An 18,472-nucleotide genomic window follows, 5' to 3' on the forward strand; every position below is an offset into this window, starting at 1 on the left:
TTGGCTTCGCCAGTCCCCGGGCAGTGGACGGTGGACGCAGTGAAGCTGGTCCTCCAGAAGTGGGTGAGGCGGCGGTTCGGGCCGCTGACCTTCCGTCTGGCCAGGCGTGCGCCACTTGGGAACCGCAGCGGCGCACGCTTTCAGCGGTTCTCGGACGGGATCTCTCTCTCTGCCGAGTGTCGTAAAGGCCATGCTTGACAGCGAGAGATCGTGGCAGGCGGCGGTCTCCTTCTGCGAAGAGGTAACGACGCAGAAGGAGACCGCGGAGCGGGCCAGAGCCTCCCCCCCTCGTAATAGTGGGGTCAGCGGCCGATAGTCGGGGGACTTCGGCCGGCCGGACGACACGACCCCTTACGTCTGAGGGGTGGCCTTGTTGTGAGCGAGGCCACCCCACCATTATGCCGGGGCCCGGAGGCTTTGTCCGGGCCTACCGCTGAGGCGAGGTGGCGAATGCTAGCGCGACCCCATCTCGCCCCACCCAGGCGGATAACTGCTAACACGTGGTGGTTTTTAGTCAGTAGGAGTCTGACATAACCCTCTGGCGCCCGCGCTGGAGGGTATCCATCATGGATTTTCCCCACGTAAAAAAAAAAAAAAAAAGTGTTCAAGATTTGTAGAGAAGTCAGTAATTTTGGATATTAGACATACCTTTGTTTCTAAGCTACTGAATCATAAATCAGTAAACACTATAAATCCTCCAACCCGCATTGGAGCAGCGTGATGGATTAAGCTCTGATCCTTCTCCTACATGGGGAAATAGGCCTATGCCCAGCAATGGGGTATATAATAGATATTATCTACTGATTAAGTACTTTAATATCTTTTATTATATAAAATATTTGTTGATCGATAAATCTGAACTGCTGCGATTATTATTACAAATCTCACGAACCAACGTGTTTGCCAGTAAAATTAAAGTAATTTATTTAAATATCATTGAATAGGACTAATAGCTTATTTATTGGACCAAGGCTTGTTAGATGATAATATGGAGCTACAGACGTTTGAGTATATATAGACGCTCGATATAATATTTCAATACGTTGATTTATATGTCTGGCATACAATTAAGTAAAATTAATATTAAAAAATGTTAGTTGATCATATTTTTACAAAATACATTTTAAGCGTAAGCGTAAGCGTAATTTATATCTACATAAATGCAACTGCATTAAAAAAAATTTTTAAAAATGTAAGTATAAACTTATGTTTATAATTGTGTCGATATAGCTATTTCTTTTCTGTTTTTGATTTGATTATTACGTTTAAACTCTAACTAAAATTAATTAAAACGAACTGTTAATCGTGCTAAAAAAGACGATTTCATAGTTTGCACTTTAAATTTTCTACATTATCGTTGTTAAATAAAAGTTATAATTTTGCATTTCCTATTTCCGCTTCCTAACATTTTACTATTATAACAAAAATTATGAAATATATTCTTGTACAAAAAGATATTATGATCTGAAACTTACATCGAGGTAAACTGGAATCTAACAAGGTGAAATAGTGGAAATGCGTAGGGTTAGCAAAAAATTAGAACGAAGTTTAGTACGATACGGTAGTTAATACGGTTGGGTAACCTCAATTCTTCATTTATCACGTACAATACCGATCTAAAAGAGATTAATGAATGTTATGTTTTTTACTAATTTCACTGTATGAACTACTTGAATCTTAAAACGCAATATTTATAGCCAAGCCAAGTTGCTTATACTTCTCGCATTACTTCGTTACCAGTTTATAATTTCGAAATATATTACTTAATCTGAAAGTATTAATAAGCTGTTTATTACGTATGTATTTATGATAACATACATTAAAATTCAAAAATATTTTTTTTTTATTTATTATATATATTAATAATATTAATGCTTACCTTTTGGGGCGTGTAATCGTATATCCAATAATAAATTTCCTGTTATTAGAAACTAACTTAGTTAAGTAAATATTAAGACTTTAATAGTTACTAACAAAGTTATTGAGAGTCAATAAAATCATTAATTCCAGTAGGTATCATTATTATCGTTCGTTATAATCATAATTGTGTTTGCACGCAAACGAAAGAACCGACTTCAATTACATCGACAAGTAATATAACGTAATTGTCAAAATCGGTTCATAAACGACGAAGTTATCCCCGAACATACATTATATATATATATATATATATATATATATATATATATATATATATATATATATATGGTCTAACTGAGTAACCTCTTCCTTTTTTTGAAGTGGGTTAAAAAATGTTGCTTCCTATTTCCTATTAACCCCTTTTTGCGGCACTGGCAGCCCTAATAGTTGATTTTTAAAAATTTAAATACAAATGACTACCTACTCCGGTCCATATCATGGAAAATGAACTTTGTATACCGCCATTATTTTCCAGACGAAAATACCTGTCTAACAAATACTATCTGAAACTTTCCTCTAAAAAAAATTAATATCTACGCGAACTCATTGTAGATTTCGATATTTTGAGTCAATCGGGTGGTCCTTACTGGAATAAGCATAGTAAGCCGTATATAATTGACAGTCATACATATATATAATGCCGAATAAACTCATGTAAAACATGCCTCTCCTTTCAAATTTCTCCACAAAATTTTACAATTCCATTTAGGACGTTTTGCCTACCAACTATATCTTCTTTTACTAGTTCAAAAAATAACTTTCTTTCACAAAAAATAAGAAAAATTGTTGAAATTATTGAAAAATTGTTGTTCTGGCAATTACCACCTGCTTGGAACCCCATTATTAATATAATTAAATCAAAAACCAAGCATAATTCACCACAGATTTAAGACTCAATTAGCACATTCTGCGTAGATAGGACTATATAAGATATTGATGTATGTCGGGTAGTTTCGAATAATTTTGTACTCCCGTGACCATGGTTGCTGTAAAGTATCCGAAACGTCGGGAATCAAAAGTTAATAATAAACCGCGATAAAATCCGAAAAAAGTTGTTTCATTAAATGAGTAAAATTCGCGTAAACATTAGAAAACAATACTGCTTGAAAACAGTATTATTTAGCTGTGATCTTCTGTAAGGTCGAGGTACTGGCTGCTTCATAATTTGAGCAGGGAATTCCTGCTGTGCCGTACCTCAGTTAAACCATTGATTTGGTATCCATTCTCTTAACCATTTGATCATATTTCATTAATCATTTGATTTCCTGTGCCGAGGATGAATTAGGAAGAAATGAGGTTTTCCACATTATTATATATATATCAAGTGTTTTTTTAAATTAATACATAATGGGGTAAATGGTCGACTTCAGTGGGTGCCATCTCACGTTTTCGTGGCAATGAGATGGCCGACGTCTTGGCAAAAACAGCATCATATGATGGGATTCCAATTGACGTGACTTCTCACTACACAGATTTCCTGGGTCTAATCAAGAAAAGAGCCTACTCAGCATGGGACTTATATTTTCAAGACAAATCTGGGGATAAGGGCTTGTGGTACTGAACTTTATCAGATAAACCGCCAAATGTTCCGTGGTTCTGTAAAATTAAAATTAACAAACGAGACCTTTCACTTGCTTTAAGAGTTCGCTCCTACCACATTCCACTTACTTGTTTTCTTTATCTTATGCGAAAAGCTAATAGTCCTAACTGTACCGTCTGTGGTTCCCATGAGGATCTTTACTATATACTCATGGAATGTCATCACATCACAGCAGCCTTTCACAACCCACTACTGGACATAGGCCTCCACAATTTCACGCCAAAAATGGCGTGAACTCATGTGTTTTGCCCATAGTTACCACTCTGAGCAGGCGGGTTGGTGACCACAGGGCTGGCTTTGTCGCACCGAAGCCACTGCTGCCCGTCTTCGGCTTATATATTTAAAAGCCATCAGTTGGATGGTTATCCCGCCATCGCGATCGGTCGGCTTTTTAAGTTCCAAGGTAGTGGTGGAACTGTATTATCCTTTAGTCGCCTCTTACGACACCCACGGGACGACACTCATGGAATGTACCAGAAATGAACCCTTGAGACAGGAACTCTTAACAGAAATTGATTGTGGCAGGGAAAACCTCTTTTTTTATAACGTTTTCAGCTCTCAATTTACAACAACTTTCAGTGATAGAACCTTCAGTTTCATATTTCACCCTATGTTTCTCAGACGATCAGATTAAGACGACTAAACTATGTAAATAATTGTACACAGATCTAGTATTTAAGACTTATGAGCCGACTTAGCCTTTAAGGCTGTATGGCTGTAATAAAGAATAAAAAAAAATACAAATGACTACGGTCTGGAAAATGGCAACTCTGTGGAAGTCGTATTGAGCTATTAACAATTTGACAACCATTTTGAAGTATCATCGTCGTATTGTTGTCGTTCAAAGAGTAATACAGGAATACAGGAAGTTGTCGTTACTTTAGAATTATTTACTGTTAATACTAACAATGGGTTTGGCTACTGTAATAGATAATGAGGCACATTTTCAATCTGAAATGGCTAATGCTGGCACAAAGCTAGTTGTTGTCGATTTCACAGCGACTTGGTAAGTATAACCTGACTGATCAATCAATTTCTCTTGTCATCGTTCTGAGTATCATCGAAATGATTTTTTAAGGTGCCCACCATGTCAGAGGATTGCTCCGTTTTTTGAACAATTACCAGCTAAATTTCCTAGAGCAGTATTCTTAAAGGTAGATGTAGATAGATGTGCTGAAACAGCGAGTGCACAGGGTATCAGTGCGATGCCTACATTTATATTTTACAGAAACCGAGTGAGTATTTCTTAATGTTATTATAAACATATTTATATGAATATTTCATTTTTTATCATTTGTCTTTATTATTTAAATGGTTTTCTTTTTGTAGACAAGAATTGATAGACTACAAGGTGCGGACGTTGCAAGCTTAGAAAATAAAGTGAGACAGTACTATGGCACCGAAGATGCTGGGGATGATGACAATACTGTTGCTGGACACGTAAATAATTTTGTATCCATATAATTAATCTTATTGGCTAGGCTTTAGATTAAGAACCGCATTTTGAAGTTAGATAGGTTAGGGCTATTTTTTTGTAACCAAATTATGTCGATAAACAGTCTAATTTGGTTAGTTAGATAGGTAAGGGTTATTTTTTTTTTTTTTATAACGAAATAATGCTGATAAACAGTCAAATTTTGAGCTTAGATAATTCACGGTTCTTTATCTAAAGCCTTACCATCTTATTTTTTGAAAAAATACAATTTTTAATATTTAAAACAAAATTAAAATGTAAACCAAAATTTGATAAAATACATGCAACATACTATATTTAAGACAAAGTTAAACAATTTTATAATTTAAAAAACTTAAATGTCACTTTTTTAAGTGAGTTTGGCTAAATTCTAACATGTTCTGATTTCAGATGGACTTAGGAACATTTATTGTTAAGAATGAATGTGAATGCTTGAACGAAGCTGATGATCATCCCTTAGCTCACTGCCTAACCAGTGGTGGTGGATATCTGGAGAGTGACTGTGATGAACAGCTCATCATTAATATCTCATTCAATCAGGCATGTATTTTAATTTTTTAAATATTTTAGCTCTAGTTAAACATAAGGTAAATTTTCATTAAGGTAAGCTAAACAGCAGCAGCTGTGTGGCTATGGCAGTAAAGAATATAGTCACCCCTCTCTTCCCCTGGGTATTGTAAGAGGCGACTAAGGGATAACACAGTTCCACTACAATCTTTGAACTTAAAAATCTGACCAATGGCAGCTGGCTTTGAAATACACGGGCCGAAGAAGAGCAGCAGTGTCTTCAGTGCGACAAAGCGCCCAGCGTGGTGACTATGGGCAACACAGAGTTCACGCCATTTTTGGCGGAAACTTGTGGAGGCCCATGTCCAGCCTGCGATAGGCTGAAGTGATGAAGAACAGCAGGAAATGTCCTGCTTTAAGCCTGGAGCAGCCCATCTGGAGAAGTACCTCTACCTTATATTATAGATCACAGCTACATAAAAGTACTCTCAAGTAGTGTTCTTGTGGTTAGTAAGGTAGCCAAAATTCCTGAGGAGGGTCAGCGACATGCTAGCAATGCTCTGGTTTTGCAGGTGTAACCATTACCATCGAGAGGGCCATATGCTTATTTGGCAATCTAGTAGTAAGTTTATCTACTATGTCAACATTTTTAAAAACAATAAATATGTAATATTAATTTTAACTGCTCATAAAATAGCAATACAGTGTATGGAAAAAATGCTTACATTTAAAAAATGTTTTACTATACTGTAGGTGGTGAAACTACATTCTCTCAAAATTAAAGCTCCCAGTGACAAAGGACCCAAGTTTGTTAAAGTGTTCATAAATCAACCAAGAACACTGGATTTTGATCAGGCTAGTGCCAATGCGTCAATACAAGATTTAGAGTGAGTAAATTATTTGTTAATGTGTTACATTTATCCTTAACTGATGTAAGTTTTACTTGTAAAGAGAATTATTTCTACTTTTTGGAATTAATGATGAACAAAAATTAATGGATCCTCCAACCAGTAATTAAATATAAAATTAGATCCAAAGTTAACTTTGATTAGACTGAGGGTTATTCTCTTCTAATTATAATTCTTATCAAGTGTTTACAAGTCAGGGACAATAAGAAATTATAAGCTATGATGGATTTCTTTCAACCCTTAACTATTAAATAGTCAATGGATTTATCCACCACTATACTAGAATTTTCAACAAATTCAACATCATCATTAAAATCCATGTAATTATTCTCTCATTCCTTTTGCAGGTTGTCTCCGAGTGACTTAGAGGGAAATCCAATTCCTCTTAAATTTGTAAAGTTCCAGAGTGTTCAAAACATTCAGTTATTCATAAAGGACAATCAGTCAGGTGGAGAAGTAACTCAGATTGATCATCTTGCTTTCTACGGCTCGCCCATTTCTACAACTAATATGGGTGAATTCAAACGTGTTGCGGGTAAAAAGGGGGAAAGTCACTAGCCCAGACTTTTGCAGTGTTGTCGATAGTTTAATTCTGAGAAGCGAAAAATGCATTTTTATTTGATATATATTTTGAAAATTACTAAAACTTTAATTTTTATTGCTTTCAATTTTATTCTTATTAATGCTTCGGAAGAAAATAAAACTGACAACGTGCTGCAAAACAAATGTGAAAGACTACTTCAAGTGTGGTAGTTATAATTAAGGCTAAGTGAAGTAAAATATGTGTTAGAAAACTAAACATTCAGGTAATACAATATTATTCATAAAGTGTTAAATATAAAGCAATCCTAATATATTGTCTTATATATTAATCTGGGTAGTATGTTACATTCTGTAATAATGGGTACTTATAAAATTAGAAAAACAAAATGTTTGTATATTCAATAAATAAAAAATGTAATGTCTTAATATTGTTTTATTTATCAACATCAGTCCTGCTTCAATTCATATATTTGTATATAAGCCTCAGTGAGGGTGATCATTTGTGGTAAAATACTAGTTACGTGAAGATCTTGCATCTCATACCTGTAAAAAAAATAGACAGTTGTATTATTAGGACATTACAATTGTGTTTGCTCGCAAACGAAATAACAGACTTCAATTACACAGACAAGTATTACAACGTAAGTTAATAAAAATTAACAAACGCACTAGACCTCACTACGATTTTCGAGGGTTCACCTCGATTTCTCTAGGATTCCATCATCAGATCCTGGTTTCCTTATCATGTATCACCCTTAGGATATCTCCTTTGCAACAAAAAAAGAATTATCAAAATCGGACGAAGCTATCCCTGAACATACATAATATATATATATTACGGTCGACTTGAGTAACCTCCTGAAAGTCGAACCTCCTTTAAGTCGGTTAAAAAAGAAAAACGATAGTTTAATGTTAGATTTTAACACTTCAGATATATCTATTTAGTTTACTTTTCCATCAAATATATCAGAATAATGTTTCCTCGTCTCTCAGTAAATAGGCAGTCTGGTATGAAAAGATTTATATAGTTAGTTATAATAAATTAAAATTTATATAGTTTATTTATCGTGCATACCCTAAGATAACTTTTTACTTGTTTAATCTTAATTCATTGTCAACTTCAAAGCATTATTACAACAAATGTCGCTTCGCTATCGCTTCAGCCTTCGTAGTCTACTGCTGGACCCAAGTTCGCGCCAAAATTCCAGGTTCTCCGCAGTCTTCATCTAGCCCCCACCAGCGATCTTACGTACTACACTGCGTTTGCAATGAAGCGGTCTACTCTCCAGGGCACGTCTAGTCCAAATACTTCAACAGCGGTGACCACTTCAACTTGCTTATTCTAGAGTTACTCTTCAGTTACTCTTTTTCTGTCGCGAATAGTCTCGTTTGTATTCCTATCTTTGAGAGAGACCTCAAGCACAGCCCGTTCCATTGCACGTTAAGCGACTTTGAACCTGTGGAGTAGTCCCTTCAACCGTGTCCGTGTCTCGGCACTGTATGTCAAAACATACCATTAACGCATTGCTCGAAAATTTTTGTCTTTTTTATAATCTGCCGAACAGTATAGATGTGTTCTACGTTGCTGTAAGCATTACGAAACCCAGCCTTGTGGTTGTTGGAATTCGTCAAGTAACAGTAGTGAGACAACCTCCGAAAATATCAATCTCGAATCTCAGATTTATGTGAGCTCGACGAGTACCATATCCATAGAATTTCTCGACCTCTTCTCGGATCTTAGGGCGAGAGCAAACAATTGTGCCATCTGCTGTTTTAAGCTTCACAAGAAAACTTTAGCCCAAACTTCATTGGTCTTTGGAAAACGGAGATATGAAGGTCTGTACATATGAGTTTCCTTACTCTCTTAGAAATAGCATTCTATTCTGGCGAAACTGCTTGAGCAGCAGGCATCTAGGGCCTCTGCTTCATCAGACCCAAGCTTTCAGAAGAAATTTTTGACGGCTTCACTGATCTCGTCAGCGGACTGTCTACGACCTAGTGTACACAACATCTTCACCACGTTGTCGGTCGTATCGCCCACATTGCTAAGGGGTTTCTAGCAAATCGAATCAATTTTAGAGTTCCAGTTGGAACTGCTCCGAGCCACATAGTATTCAGGCAGCAAGTTGGTGACCACAGAGCTGACTTGGTCGCACCGAAATCACTGCTGCCCGTCTCTAGTCTGAGTATTTACAAGCCAGCCATTGAATGGTTATCCCACCATCCATTGGCTTCAACAGTATCAAGTTATAACAGTATTGAAACTTTGTAATACTTTAGTCATCTCACCCATGGGAAGAGAGGGGGTGGCTATATTATATTCTGCTGTATTATATATGTATATTCTATTCTGCTGTAGCCACGCAGTTTATATTTCAAATAGATGAACCATTACTTTTGTAAGGTTGTTGGTTATTCTTTTATTTGTTTTAGATAATTACATGAAAAAAGTGTTAGTTTAATTTATTATTATTAAACCTCTTTGTATTGTATCGTACAAAAACTTTGAAAATAATAATACTCTCAATAACCTACCATTGTTGTGTTGGTGTATGAAGAACATGAGCCCTGTAAGTGCCTTTTTCTGGAGTACCATCATGTACTATGTTGCCGACTAACTCATATGTAGTTTTTCCATTATGCTTCTCTTTTATTTCAGGTGTAAGAATATCACCAAAATCAACATTTCTGAAAACATTATTGATAAATATAAATATTGCTATTACGTTCAAGTAATGGAATTTTATAGAATTGTTTAAAAAATTTATTTTATCAGGTGAAAGGAAATAATAATGGGAAACATCAATCAAACAAACTTAATGTTCACTTAATGTACTACATGAAGGTACTAATAATTAATTAGTTAATAATTTATAAATTTTACACTCCTAAACTTATTTACAAATTTTAAAAGTATATACTTGACAGGAAAGTTCACGACGGTAGGATTCTTTTCAACAAAAAATGTATTCTTTGTAAATCTTTTGATATATAATATCAAATATGGTGGAAGTTGAGTAATTTCAAATCTCTTCAAAAAGTTTTCTTTATAAGTTTTATACTCCTTGGATGTCTGGCCATTGAATTTCGATAGAAGTTGGTATAAGTTAACCTGTAAAAAATGAGTATTTACTAAAAAAACATTTACAATACATATAATTATGTAGTTATATTTCTACATTACATGACAATATTAACACAACAGCTACAAAAAAAAATTGAACTAAAAAGTAACTTAACAAAATCAAATAATAAAACATAAATAAAAATACTACCATTGTATAATATTATAGCTTACTTGGGGAATAATATTTTCTCTAAATTCGTCTGTAAAAAGTGGAGTCGGAGGTAAATCACAAGTTAAATAAAGAAATGGTGATTCAGTTATCATTTCAGCATACTCTTCACTGTTTAAATCAACCTTTGCTGCATCATCTGCATCTGGAGGGGGTAACTTCCTGCAAATTAATTAATGTTTTAACCACAGAATCACACAAGCTTTAGTTAATAACCTTTTTTTCGTTATATTACCTTGTATATATCCTCATATGACCAAGAAAAGACTTGTATATAATTGAACTATTTGGTTTCTTTGTACCATTTAAAGCCATATGAAGAGAATTAAGAAACCAAGAAAGAAAATCAATTGGGTCACCTGCAAATAATAATTTATTAAATAAGATTTAATTTAATCCACTTTAATGTTTTTGTTTTACAATTTTTTAAGAATTAATCTTACCTCAGTTAAAATTTGTTTTAAAAATATCTTTTTTAAAATTTAAACTTACTCTGTTTTATAAACTGGAACTTTTTCTTAGACCAAAGCACCACAGCTTGTAACATTTCATGCGGAGAAACATGAGCTTTAAATGCTCTAGGGTTCCACAGTTTTCTTAAGAGTTCTCCGAATCTTTGAACCAGTAAGAAAGATGAGTCTCCAGGTGGTCTTTTAACATTAGCATAATTTTCTTCTCTTAAGAAATAGTTACGAAGAGGTCTAACTTGTGACAAACACTACAATAATAAAATAAATATTAATAACTATGTATATGTGTGTTTTTTTTTTCTGTTTTCTTTAAAATAATATTATTTTTTATCGAGATAATACAAAACATTAGTTTGTTCAATAAAATAAAAACAATTTTGCAACAAAGTATAACAATGTTGACAAAGTTTCAATAATGAGTAAATGTGGTAATAAATAAAAGAAACTTGTTATATTCTCAAGGATTTGTACCTGTAATATAACATTGCAGTAATCATTAGCCTTTATGTTGTTAAGGCCAACAATACCTGGCATATACATAGTACCATCTATTGCTCGGGACATTTTTGTACTTTGGTCCAGCTGTTTAATTTGTTCTGGTGTGAAGATTGGGTTCAAAACATACTTGATGTCGTTAAGAGATGAATCTGCAATATTTAATTTACTTTTTTATTTTTAACGCTTGGCTGAATTGATTACTAGTTTTTACTTAAATACAATTGCGACAAATAAAATTTAATATTTTCTAAACACTTGACCATCTGAAGTTCCCACATTGGTACTTTCATTTATACAAGCTCTACATATGATAACATAAATTGGTGATGATGAGTAGGCAGTCTCTACTCATTAGTACTAGTAATTTATAGTCATCAATATTCAGTTCAGCAATTATATATTATTATTATAACATTATTAGTATCTACTTATTTTTGAAAATGTTTAATTTAATATTTTTATACACATATTCTAATAAATTTAGTCATATTTTGGATAGAATAGAACTGTCCTGAGACTAATCAAAATACAAATTAAATACATTACCAATGACTTCATAATTATCTGGTAAACAGTAGAATTTTAAGGTATGCAGGTTAAGAAACACATGATGACTCTCAGCAACTGAATGCGTATATGCATGTGTGTTTGTTCCTCTTCCCTAAAAGTAATAAATAAAAAGCATTAGTTGAGTAGGTAGTATTGTTATGTCTTAATTACAAAAATAATGTTTCAAATTAATTTCATACATAAGTATCTTGTCAAAATTGAGGTTGGGACATACCTGAAAATATTTACCACACACCAAACATGCATACACATTAATCCTAGTAAGAGATACTGAGCATAATTTTTCAAAATCAAAATCAAGTACATGTCGATTTATGGTGTCCAGGTACGGACACTGAATCGATGTTTTAGAACTTTTTACCGCCGGTTCTGAAAAAATTTAGCATTAAAACGATTATATTATCACATAAAGTATTATAAATAGCAGTTTTAAGGTTAGTTTATGTTTACCAAATGTGTCTGCTCCATTTTCCTCACTTAATTTATGTTTTTTACTGTTCACGTCATTCATTATAACAAAATAAAATATTTAACTAGTATCAACTATCTTAAAATTTACTTAATTTAATATTAATACCGCGAAATAAACCAAATTAATTATTTTAGTTGTACTGTCAACATTTTATAAACGTCATCTTAATAAAACATGCCATAAACATGCCATAATGCAGTCATTTTGTTGAATGTAACCAAATGTGACAAAATTTTTCGCAAAATTATTTTTTGAAAATTATTTGACTAATACATTATATACTATATACTATTAATCTTATAACGATTAAAACATTTATACATAATTGTAACATAATTTATGTCAGTGTTTATATACTGGTAGCAAATGCCCGATGACTCGCAATAACGATTTTTAAAACCATCTATACAAATAAATAAAATTAGAGTGTCTGTTTGTAATATTAAAATAACCGCTTTTTACTAAATGCATATGGATGTATACACGGTACACAAATAACATTTTTTACAATTTTTGTGTGTCTGTCTGTCTGTCTATCTGTCTGTCTATCTGTCTCTCTGTCTGTCTGTCTGTCTGTCTGTGTGTTCCAGCTAATCTCTGAAACGGCTGGACCGATTTCGACGGGACCTTCACTGGCAGATAGCTGATATAGTAAGGAGTAACTAAAGCTACTTTTATTTTAAATATATATATATATATATATATATATATATATATATATATATATATATATATATATATATATATATATATTATAATAAGAGATTTCCACCTATATTTTGACTCATCACGATATTTCTGGAAGCATAAGGCGTAGAGACTTGAAATTTGGTAGGAATATTCCTTTCGCCGAGTAGAGGTCAGAAAGAACGGATTTTAAGTAATTCCACACTCATGAGGGGGTTGCGGAGGCGTTAATAATGAAAAATTCCCGTTTTTAAACTATAGAACTTGGAAGATAGGGTAGTTTTTGTCTCAATTGAACCTAGGTGGTGCTGCTATCGGTACGTATGTAAGCTATCAAATTTGGTAGCTATTTTCCGGGCAGGAAAGCGTCTGTCGAGTGCGCTAGAAAACGATGAGAATAATAAATGTTTTCTCAAAAAAGCAACAGCTGACTGATTTATTTGCAATAAACAATATATTTAAATTATACAAATATACTGCTATGTAGTTACGGCAGTGAAGAATACAGCCAACTCCTCTCTTCCCTGGGTGTCGTAAGAGGCGACTAAGGGATGACACAGTTCCATTAACACCTTGGAACTTAAATAATCGACCAATGGTGAGATAACCAACCAACTGCTGACCTTGAAATACACAGGCTGAAGATGGGCAGCAGCGTCTTAGGTGCAAGAAAGCCAGCCCTGCGATTACCAACCCACCTGCCTAACGTGCTGACTATGGGCAAAACGTATGAGTTCACGCCATTTTTGACGCGAATTTGTGGAGGCCTATGTTCAGCAGTGGACTGCGATAAACTTTTTAAACTTTCACGGTGACTTCCCGGTTTTTGACAATCCTCACCCAGCTTATACAAAAAATGTACCAGGTCAAAATTCCATTACAATTTTTTTTACACTGCTACTCCAGGGACGAAGTGTTTTGATGGCAAATGGTATAAATATTATTTTTGGAAAAGTGATAAATATGTGAACTGGTCTGTGGACGCAGGCTACCTCCCACAGTAGCGCTTGTCTTCGCTAGCTAGCGTCAATCCGTTGGTTATTTTACCAATATTGCGACTGATTCCAGCAGTAGGCTAAACATTGCAGGAACTACGATTGTGACAAGAATTTTTAAACGTTTTTAATGACTGAATTACATACATACATACATACGTATAATCATGCCTCCTATCTCTTAGGGGTAGGCAGAGACCACTTCTTTCCACTTGCTACGATCCTTACATACTTCTTTCCTCTTCATCCACTTTCATTATTCCCTTCATTCATGCTCTTCGGTTTAGGGTACTTACGCGACTAAATTGTCACAAGAAAAATTGAGAAGCTAGAAAAGTTAACCTTCTTTCTGCAACTGTTCTCTGTTCTGAAAGAATAAGCTAGCAAGTATACCGAGTTTGAAAAATATTTGGTACTAGCTGTCTGTGCCCACGTTTTCGCTGCGTAAAATTTAACAAAAAAGGTTATTTAAAATTAATTATAAGTTACTCTTTATTACATCAGCTATCTGCCAGTGAAAGTTTCATCAAAATCGGTCTAGTCGTTTCAGAAATTAGCTGGAACACACAGACAGACAGACAGACAGACAAAAATTCTAAAAAATGTTATTCTGGTATGTGTACCGTATATACATCCATATGTATAGAGTATAAAGCGGTTATTTTAATATTACAAACAGACATTCAATTTTTTTTATTGATATAGACATATAACTTACTGTTCCAGTTACTGTGAAATAACTTTGAAAGTCAATAAATTATTGTGAATTATAAAAATTAAAAAGTTGTTAATTATAAAGAGCTTTTGCAAATGAATATAAAGTGACAATTGTGATAAATATTGTAAAAGTGAAAGTGTTTTTCTATCCGTATGTACCTCTACTTATTGTTTAATTTTTTACCACTTTATTTGAAAATTACAGTCGTGATACAGTGGCACTTCCAATTTAATGACTTTGGAAGTTTGGAGTTTTGGACGGAAACTTTTTGATATACAAAGATGGTGCTCCCTTCTTCTACACTCTATCCATCGTCCATACTACCTAGTTTAAGTGTATTATCTATGGTCCATACCACTGATCCACAGTGTTGCCGTTTTAGCCATTTTGTGGCTAGATCTAGCGGATTTTCAACGGTTTTAGCCAAAAAACAATCCATTTTAGCCACCAAAATAAATCTAACTACTTCTGGCTGCTTTTCAGATTGTTACTGCATACGTATTTTTATTACTATAAAAAGTCCACCGACTAATACATACCACCATACAGTACCAATACTACCAAACTAAAATACATAGCTAATTTTAGGCAGCACCAATAATGTCCGCATTATGACAGGGGGATTCCCGAATAAATGTTTATCTTTAACGTAATGTAGGTTCGATCGAATGAAAATGGACCGTACTGCTATTGCTGTTGAGCCTAGTTGGTTTTTTCATAACGTTAATACTACTCATGTCAAAATGTCAAACGGAGCGCAATGTTGTTATTGTTTACGCATACGCATTTTTTTTTAAATTAAAGCATGTGAAACCGCGGGCTCAGCTAGTATATTATAGTTAGTAAATCAAAGTAAAGTAAAGTCGTCGTAGTTTTTTTAGGTGTATTTCAAAACGAATTCAAGTTCCAATTAAGCATCAGCACAATTTAGCATTGTGCTCCACTGAGTCACATTATGCTCTGTAATTGGAAAACTCACACTTTAGCCACTTCTAGCGGAATTTCGAAAGTGATTTATTTACAAAACTGGCAACTTTTTTCTTTTTTTCTTTGTAGCCACAAACTAAATTGTCCTAACGGCAACACTGCTGATCCACAAAACTGACATTTCGCGAAAGGTCATTCTCAAAAATGGCCGCATCGGGAGGAAATATAGAATGGTCTACCGCAGTTAAACCAATATTAACAGCACTTTACGGCCCATTTTTTGATAAAAATGATGCCGTTGAAATTATACAAGCTATAATCAAAAGGTTGGTAAAATAAGCTTTGTTTATACAAAATGTAACGTAATTAGTCATCATTCATTATTCAGCATTTATTTATTTTTATTTCATTAAACCAAAATTCAAATATATAAATGAAAATATCTTCATATTAAATGAAGATCGTTGTGAAATAAATTTCATCACATATTATCTCGGTCGTTAAACTTCAATTTTATATATAAATATGAAGGTAAGAAAATAATTATTAAGTTAACCTGATAAAATAATAATGTTTTCGTTTTCAACAGTGAAAACGAATTTGAAAATCATGAAGACATCTACGACCTTTTCTACACCTGCTTTGCGTGTCTTTCGGCACATTTTATTAGCATCAACGCAAATAACTGTAAGTAAACAACTTGGAAAAAAAAAGTAGATCAGAGTATCAGACACTGATATAATGGATTAGGTATAATTGTAGCGTTTTGGTCCTAATATCTATTCGTACTATTGTAAATTTACAATACAATAATCCAATTGTGCTGTAATGGGAGTACAACTAATGAAATTAGGCTTGTAGCAAGAAGTAGCAAAATGCATGATAGATTCATTGATCCTATTAATAACATAAGTAACAAACAGTTAGAAAAGTATACGATTATGGCTGCTTATAAACAGATAGGAAAAGATGGAGAATAATTTTCACTACCAAAATGAATATACACCTAGCACAGTGGTTCCCAAAGAACAGAAGATCCCCAACAGAAAGATAGATCGGGGCTACGACCCATCAAGTTTCCAAACTTTGCACACTTCTGTGGAAAATTTAACCTTTAAGAATATGTATAAAGGCCTTTTCAATTAATAATCACATCATCATCATCACATCAGCCTATCACAGTCCACTACTGGACATAGGCCTCCACAAATTTGAGCAAAAATAGCGTGAATTCATGTGTTTGGCCCATAGTCACCACGCTAGACAGGCGGGTTGGTGACCGCAGGGCTGGCTTTGTCACACCAAAGACGCTGCTGCCCGTCTTCGGCATGTGTATTTCAAAGCCAGCAGTTGGATGGTTATCCCGCCATCGGTTGGCTTTTTAAGTTCCAAGGTGATATTGGAACTGTGTTATCCCATAGTCGTCTCTTACAACAGACTAGCAGAGGGTAGCTATATTCTTTCAATTAACAACATTTTTCAATTAACAAACAAAGTTTAAATAAAAAAATTATTGCTCAATTAAAATACTACATCAAAGAAGTTATTTCAATGGGAACAATGAAATTGTTTGTATGTTTCACCATTACAGTTTTAAGTTGATGAACTTCAACTTCAGTTACTTTTGCTAGCAGAAAGTTTGATATTTCCAATTTATTTTGGTAATTAATTTTAATGTGAACCATATTAAATATAACATAATATATATATGTGATATAAACATTATAAACTGGTCTCACATAGATATGAGGTAGGAAAATGGAGGAGGACCTTCATAGCTACATCAAACGCATGGATAGTTTCCAGCAACCGAGAGTCAAAACTTTATTAATTACAATATGTGACCTGACCTTTAATTCAGTTGGTTAGTGTGTTGTCCTACAGGACCCACTCAATATATACTTGCGACCCACCAGTGGGTTGTGATCCATAGTTTGGGAAATCATGATGTAGCTGATTATTATTTATGCCATTGATGTAGTATAATTACATCAAAAAACTACATGCTATTAGATATATTTTCAAACTTACACATAAAACTCAAAAACTGCTTAAGAATGTCAAATTTTTTTACATAGTTAAATCTAAATATTTTGTAAGAAATTTCACAAAGCAAATACAATAAAATACTATGCAACTACTAATTTTGTGATTAATACTGTGCAATTTGAAACCTTTATTCAGTGATTAGATAGATAGATAGTGATATTTTTCTTTTCAATTCAACAGTGCCACCAGATCAGCTCAGCACTGCTCATGACGCCTTTAGAATTATGCTACGACACATTCTCAAAAAGATTTCTCAAGCCGTGTTGACCTATGATGATTCCATAAATATGGCTGCACCAAAAGTGACTTTCAAACAGGTAATAATTTTAAATAACATAGGCCAATGACAGCATTGTTAGAAAAATCTGCTATCCTTTGTATGCTCAACTTTCATTACTTAAATGATGACAAAATGAGTATTTTAATATAACAAATGTTATTAATTTTTATTTATTTATTTATATATACTTTATTGTACACTACAGATATTTTATTAAACATAGTATTTAAATAGTTAAAGATTGTGAATTACAATGACAGACAACTGCAAAAAGATTTTAAATTTATTAGCATACTTATTTTCTTATAATTATTTAATTACAGCTTCTTCTACCAATCCTTGGCCTATGTGGTATTGATGGTGGTGGTCTGCCACAGTCAGAGCTTGCTATTTTGACTTCCCTTCTCAAGTCATCCAAGCTTCCAGCAAATGTTAATGTAACTGGTAAGTTTTCAAAAACTATAAAGAAAAATAATTAAAATTATTCTGAATAAATTTTTGTTTAAATATAAATTTTTGTTTAAATATAAATTTCATTAAGTCGACTAAAATTAGTTT

General features: G+C 33.7%; 3 protein-coding genes across 3 annotated transcripts in view; 2 read left to right on the top strand and 1 right to left on the bottom strand.

Moving 5' to 3' along the window:
* Positions 1-4,301: 4,301 nt before the first annotated feature.
* LOC123666000 (thioredoxin-like protein 1) lies at positions 4,302-7,378 on the top strand. Its single transcript, XM_045600217.1, has 7 exons — positions 4,302-4,354; positions 4,390-4,526; positions 4,599-4,755; positions 4,850-4,960; positions 5,385-5,534; positions 6,255-6,388; positions 6,757-7,378. The coding sequence occupies exons 2-7, from the start codon at positions 4,429-4,431 to the stop codon at positions 6,965-6,967; spliced, it is 861 nt and encodes a 286-aa protein (XP_045456173.1). The 5' UTR covers positions 4,302-4,354; positions 4,390-4,428; the 3' UTR covers positions 6,968-7,378.
* On the bottom strand, positions 7,371-12,297 carry LOC123662236 (U4/U6.U5 tri-snRNP-associated protein 2). The gene is made up of 10 exons (XM_045597111.1): positions 12,237-12,297; positions 12,001-12,155; positions 11,763-11,877; positions 11,190-11,365; positions 10,741-10,966; positions 10,484-10,607; positions 10,251-10,410; positions 9,874-10,064; positions 9,488-9,640; positions 7,371-7,495 (listed from the first exon to the last, which is right to left on the bottom strand). Exons 1-10 carry the CDS (start codon positions 12,295-12,297, stop codon positions 7,399-7,401), a joined length of 1,458 nt encoding a protein of 485 aa, XP_045453067.1. The 3' UTR covers positions 7,371-7,398.
* Positions 12,298-15,752: 3,455 nt separating this feature from the next.
* Positions 15,753-18,472, top strand: part of LOC123666011 (E3 ubiquitin-protein ligase UBR4) — a 64,519-nt gene continuing 61,799 nt past the window's right edge. The window contains exons 1-4 of the mRNA XM_045600228.1: positions 15,753-15,911; positions 16,175-16,272; positions 17,815-17,951; positions 18,238-18,358. Coding sequence (XP_045456184.1) covers positions 15,790-15,911; positions 16,175-16,272; positions 17,815-17,951; positions 18,238-18,358 — 478 coding nt within the window. The 5' untranslated portion in view covers positions 15,753-15,789. The remainder of the gene's footprint in view (positions 15,912-16,174; positions 16,273-17,814; positions 17,952-18,237; positions 18,359-18,472) is intronic.

The sequence above is a fragment of the Melitaea cinxia genome, chromosome 2 (genome assembly GCF_905220565.1).
Source record: "Melitaea cinxia chromosome 2, ilMelCinx1.1, whole genome shotgun sequence".
Lineage (NCBI taxonomy): Eukaryota > Metazoa > Arthropoda > Insecta > Lepidoptera > Nymphalidae > Melitaea > Melitaea cinxia.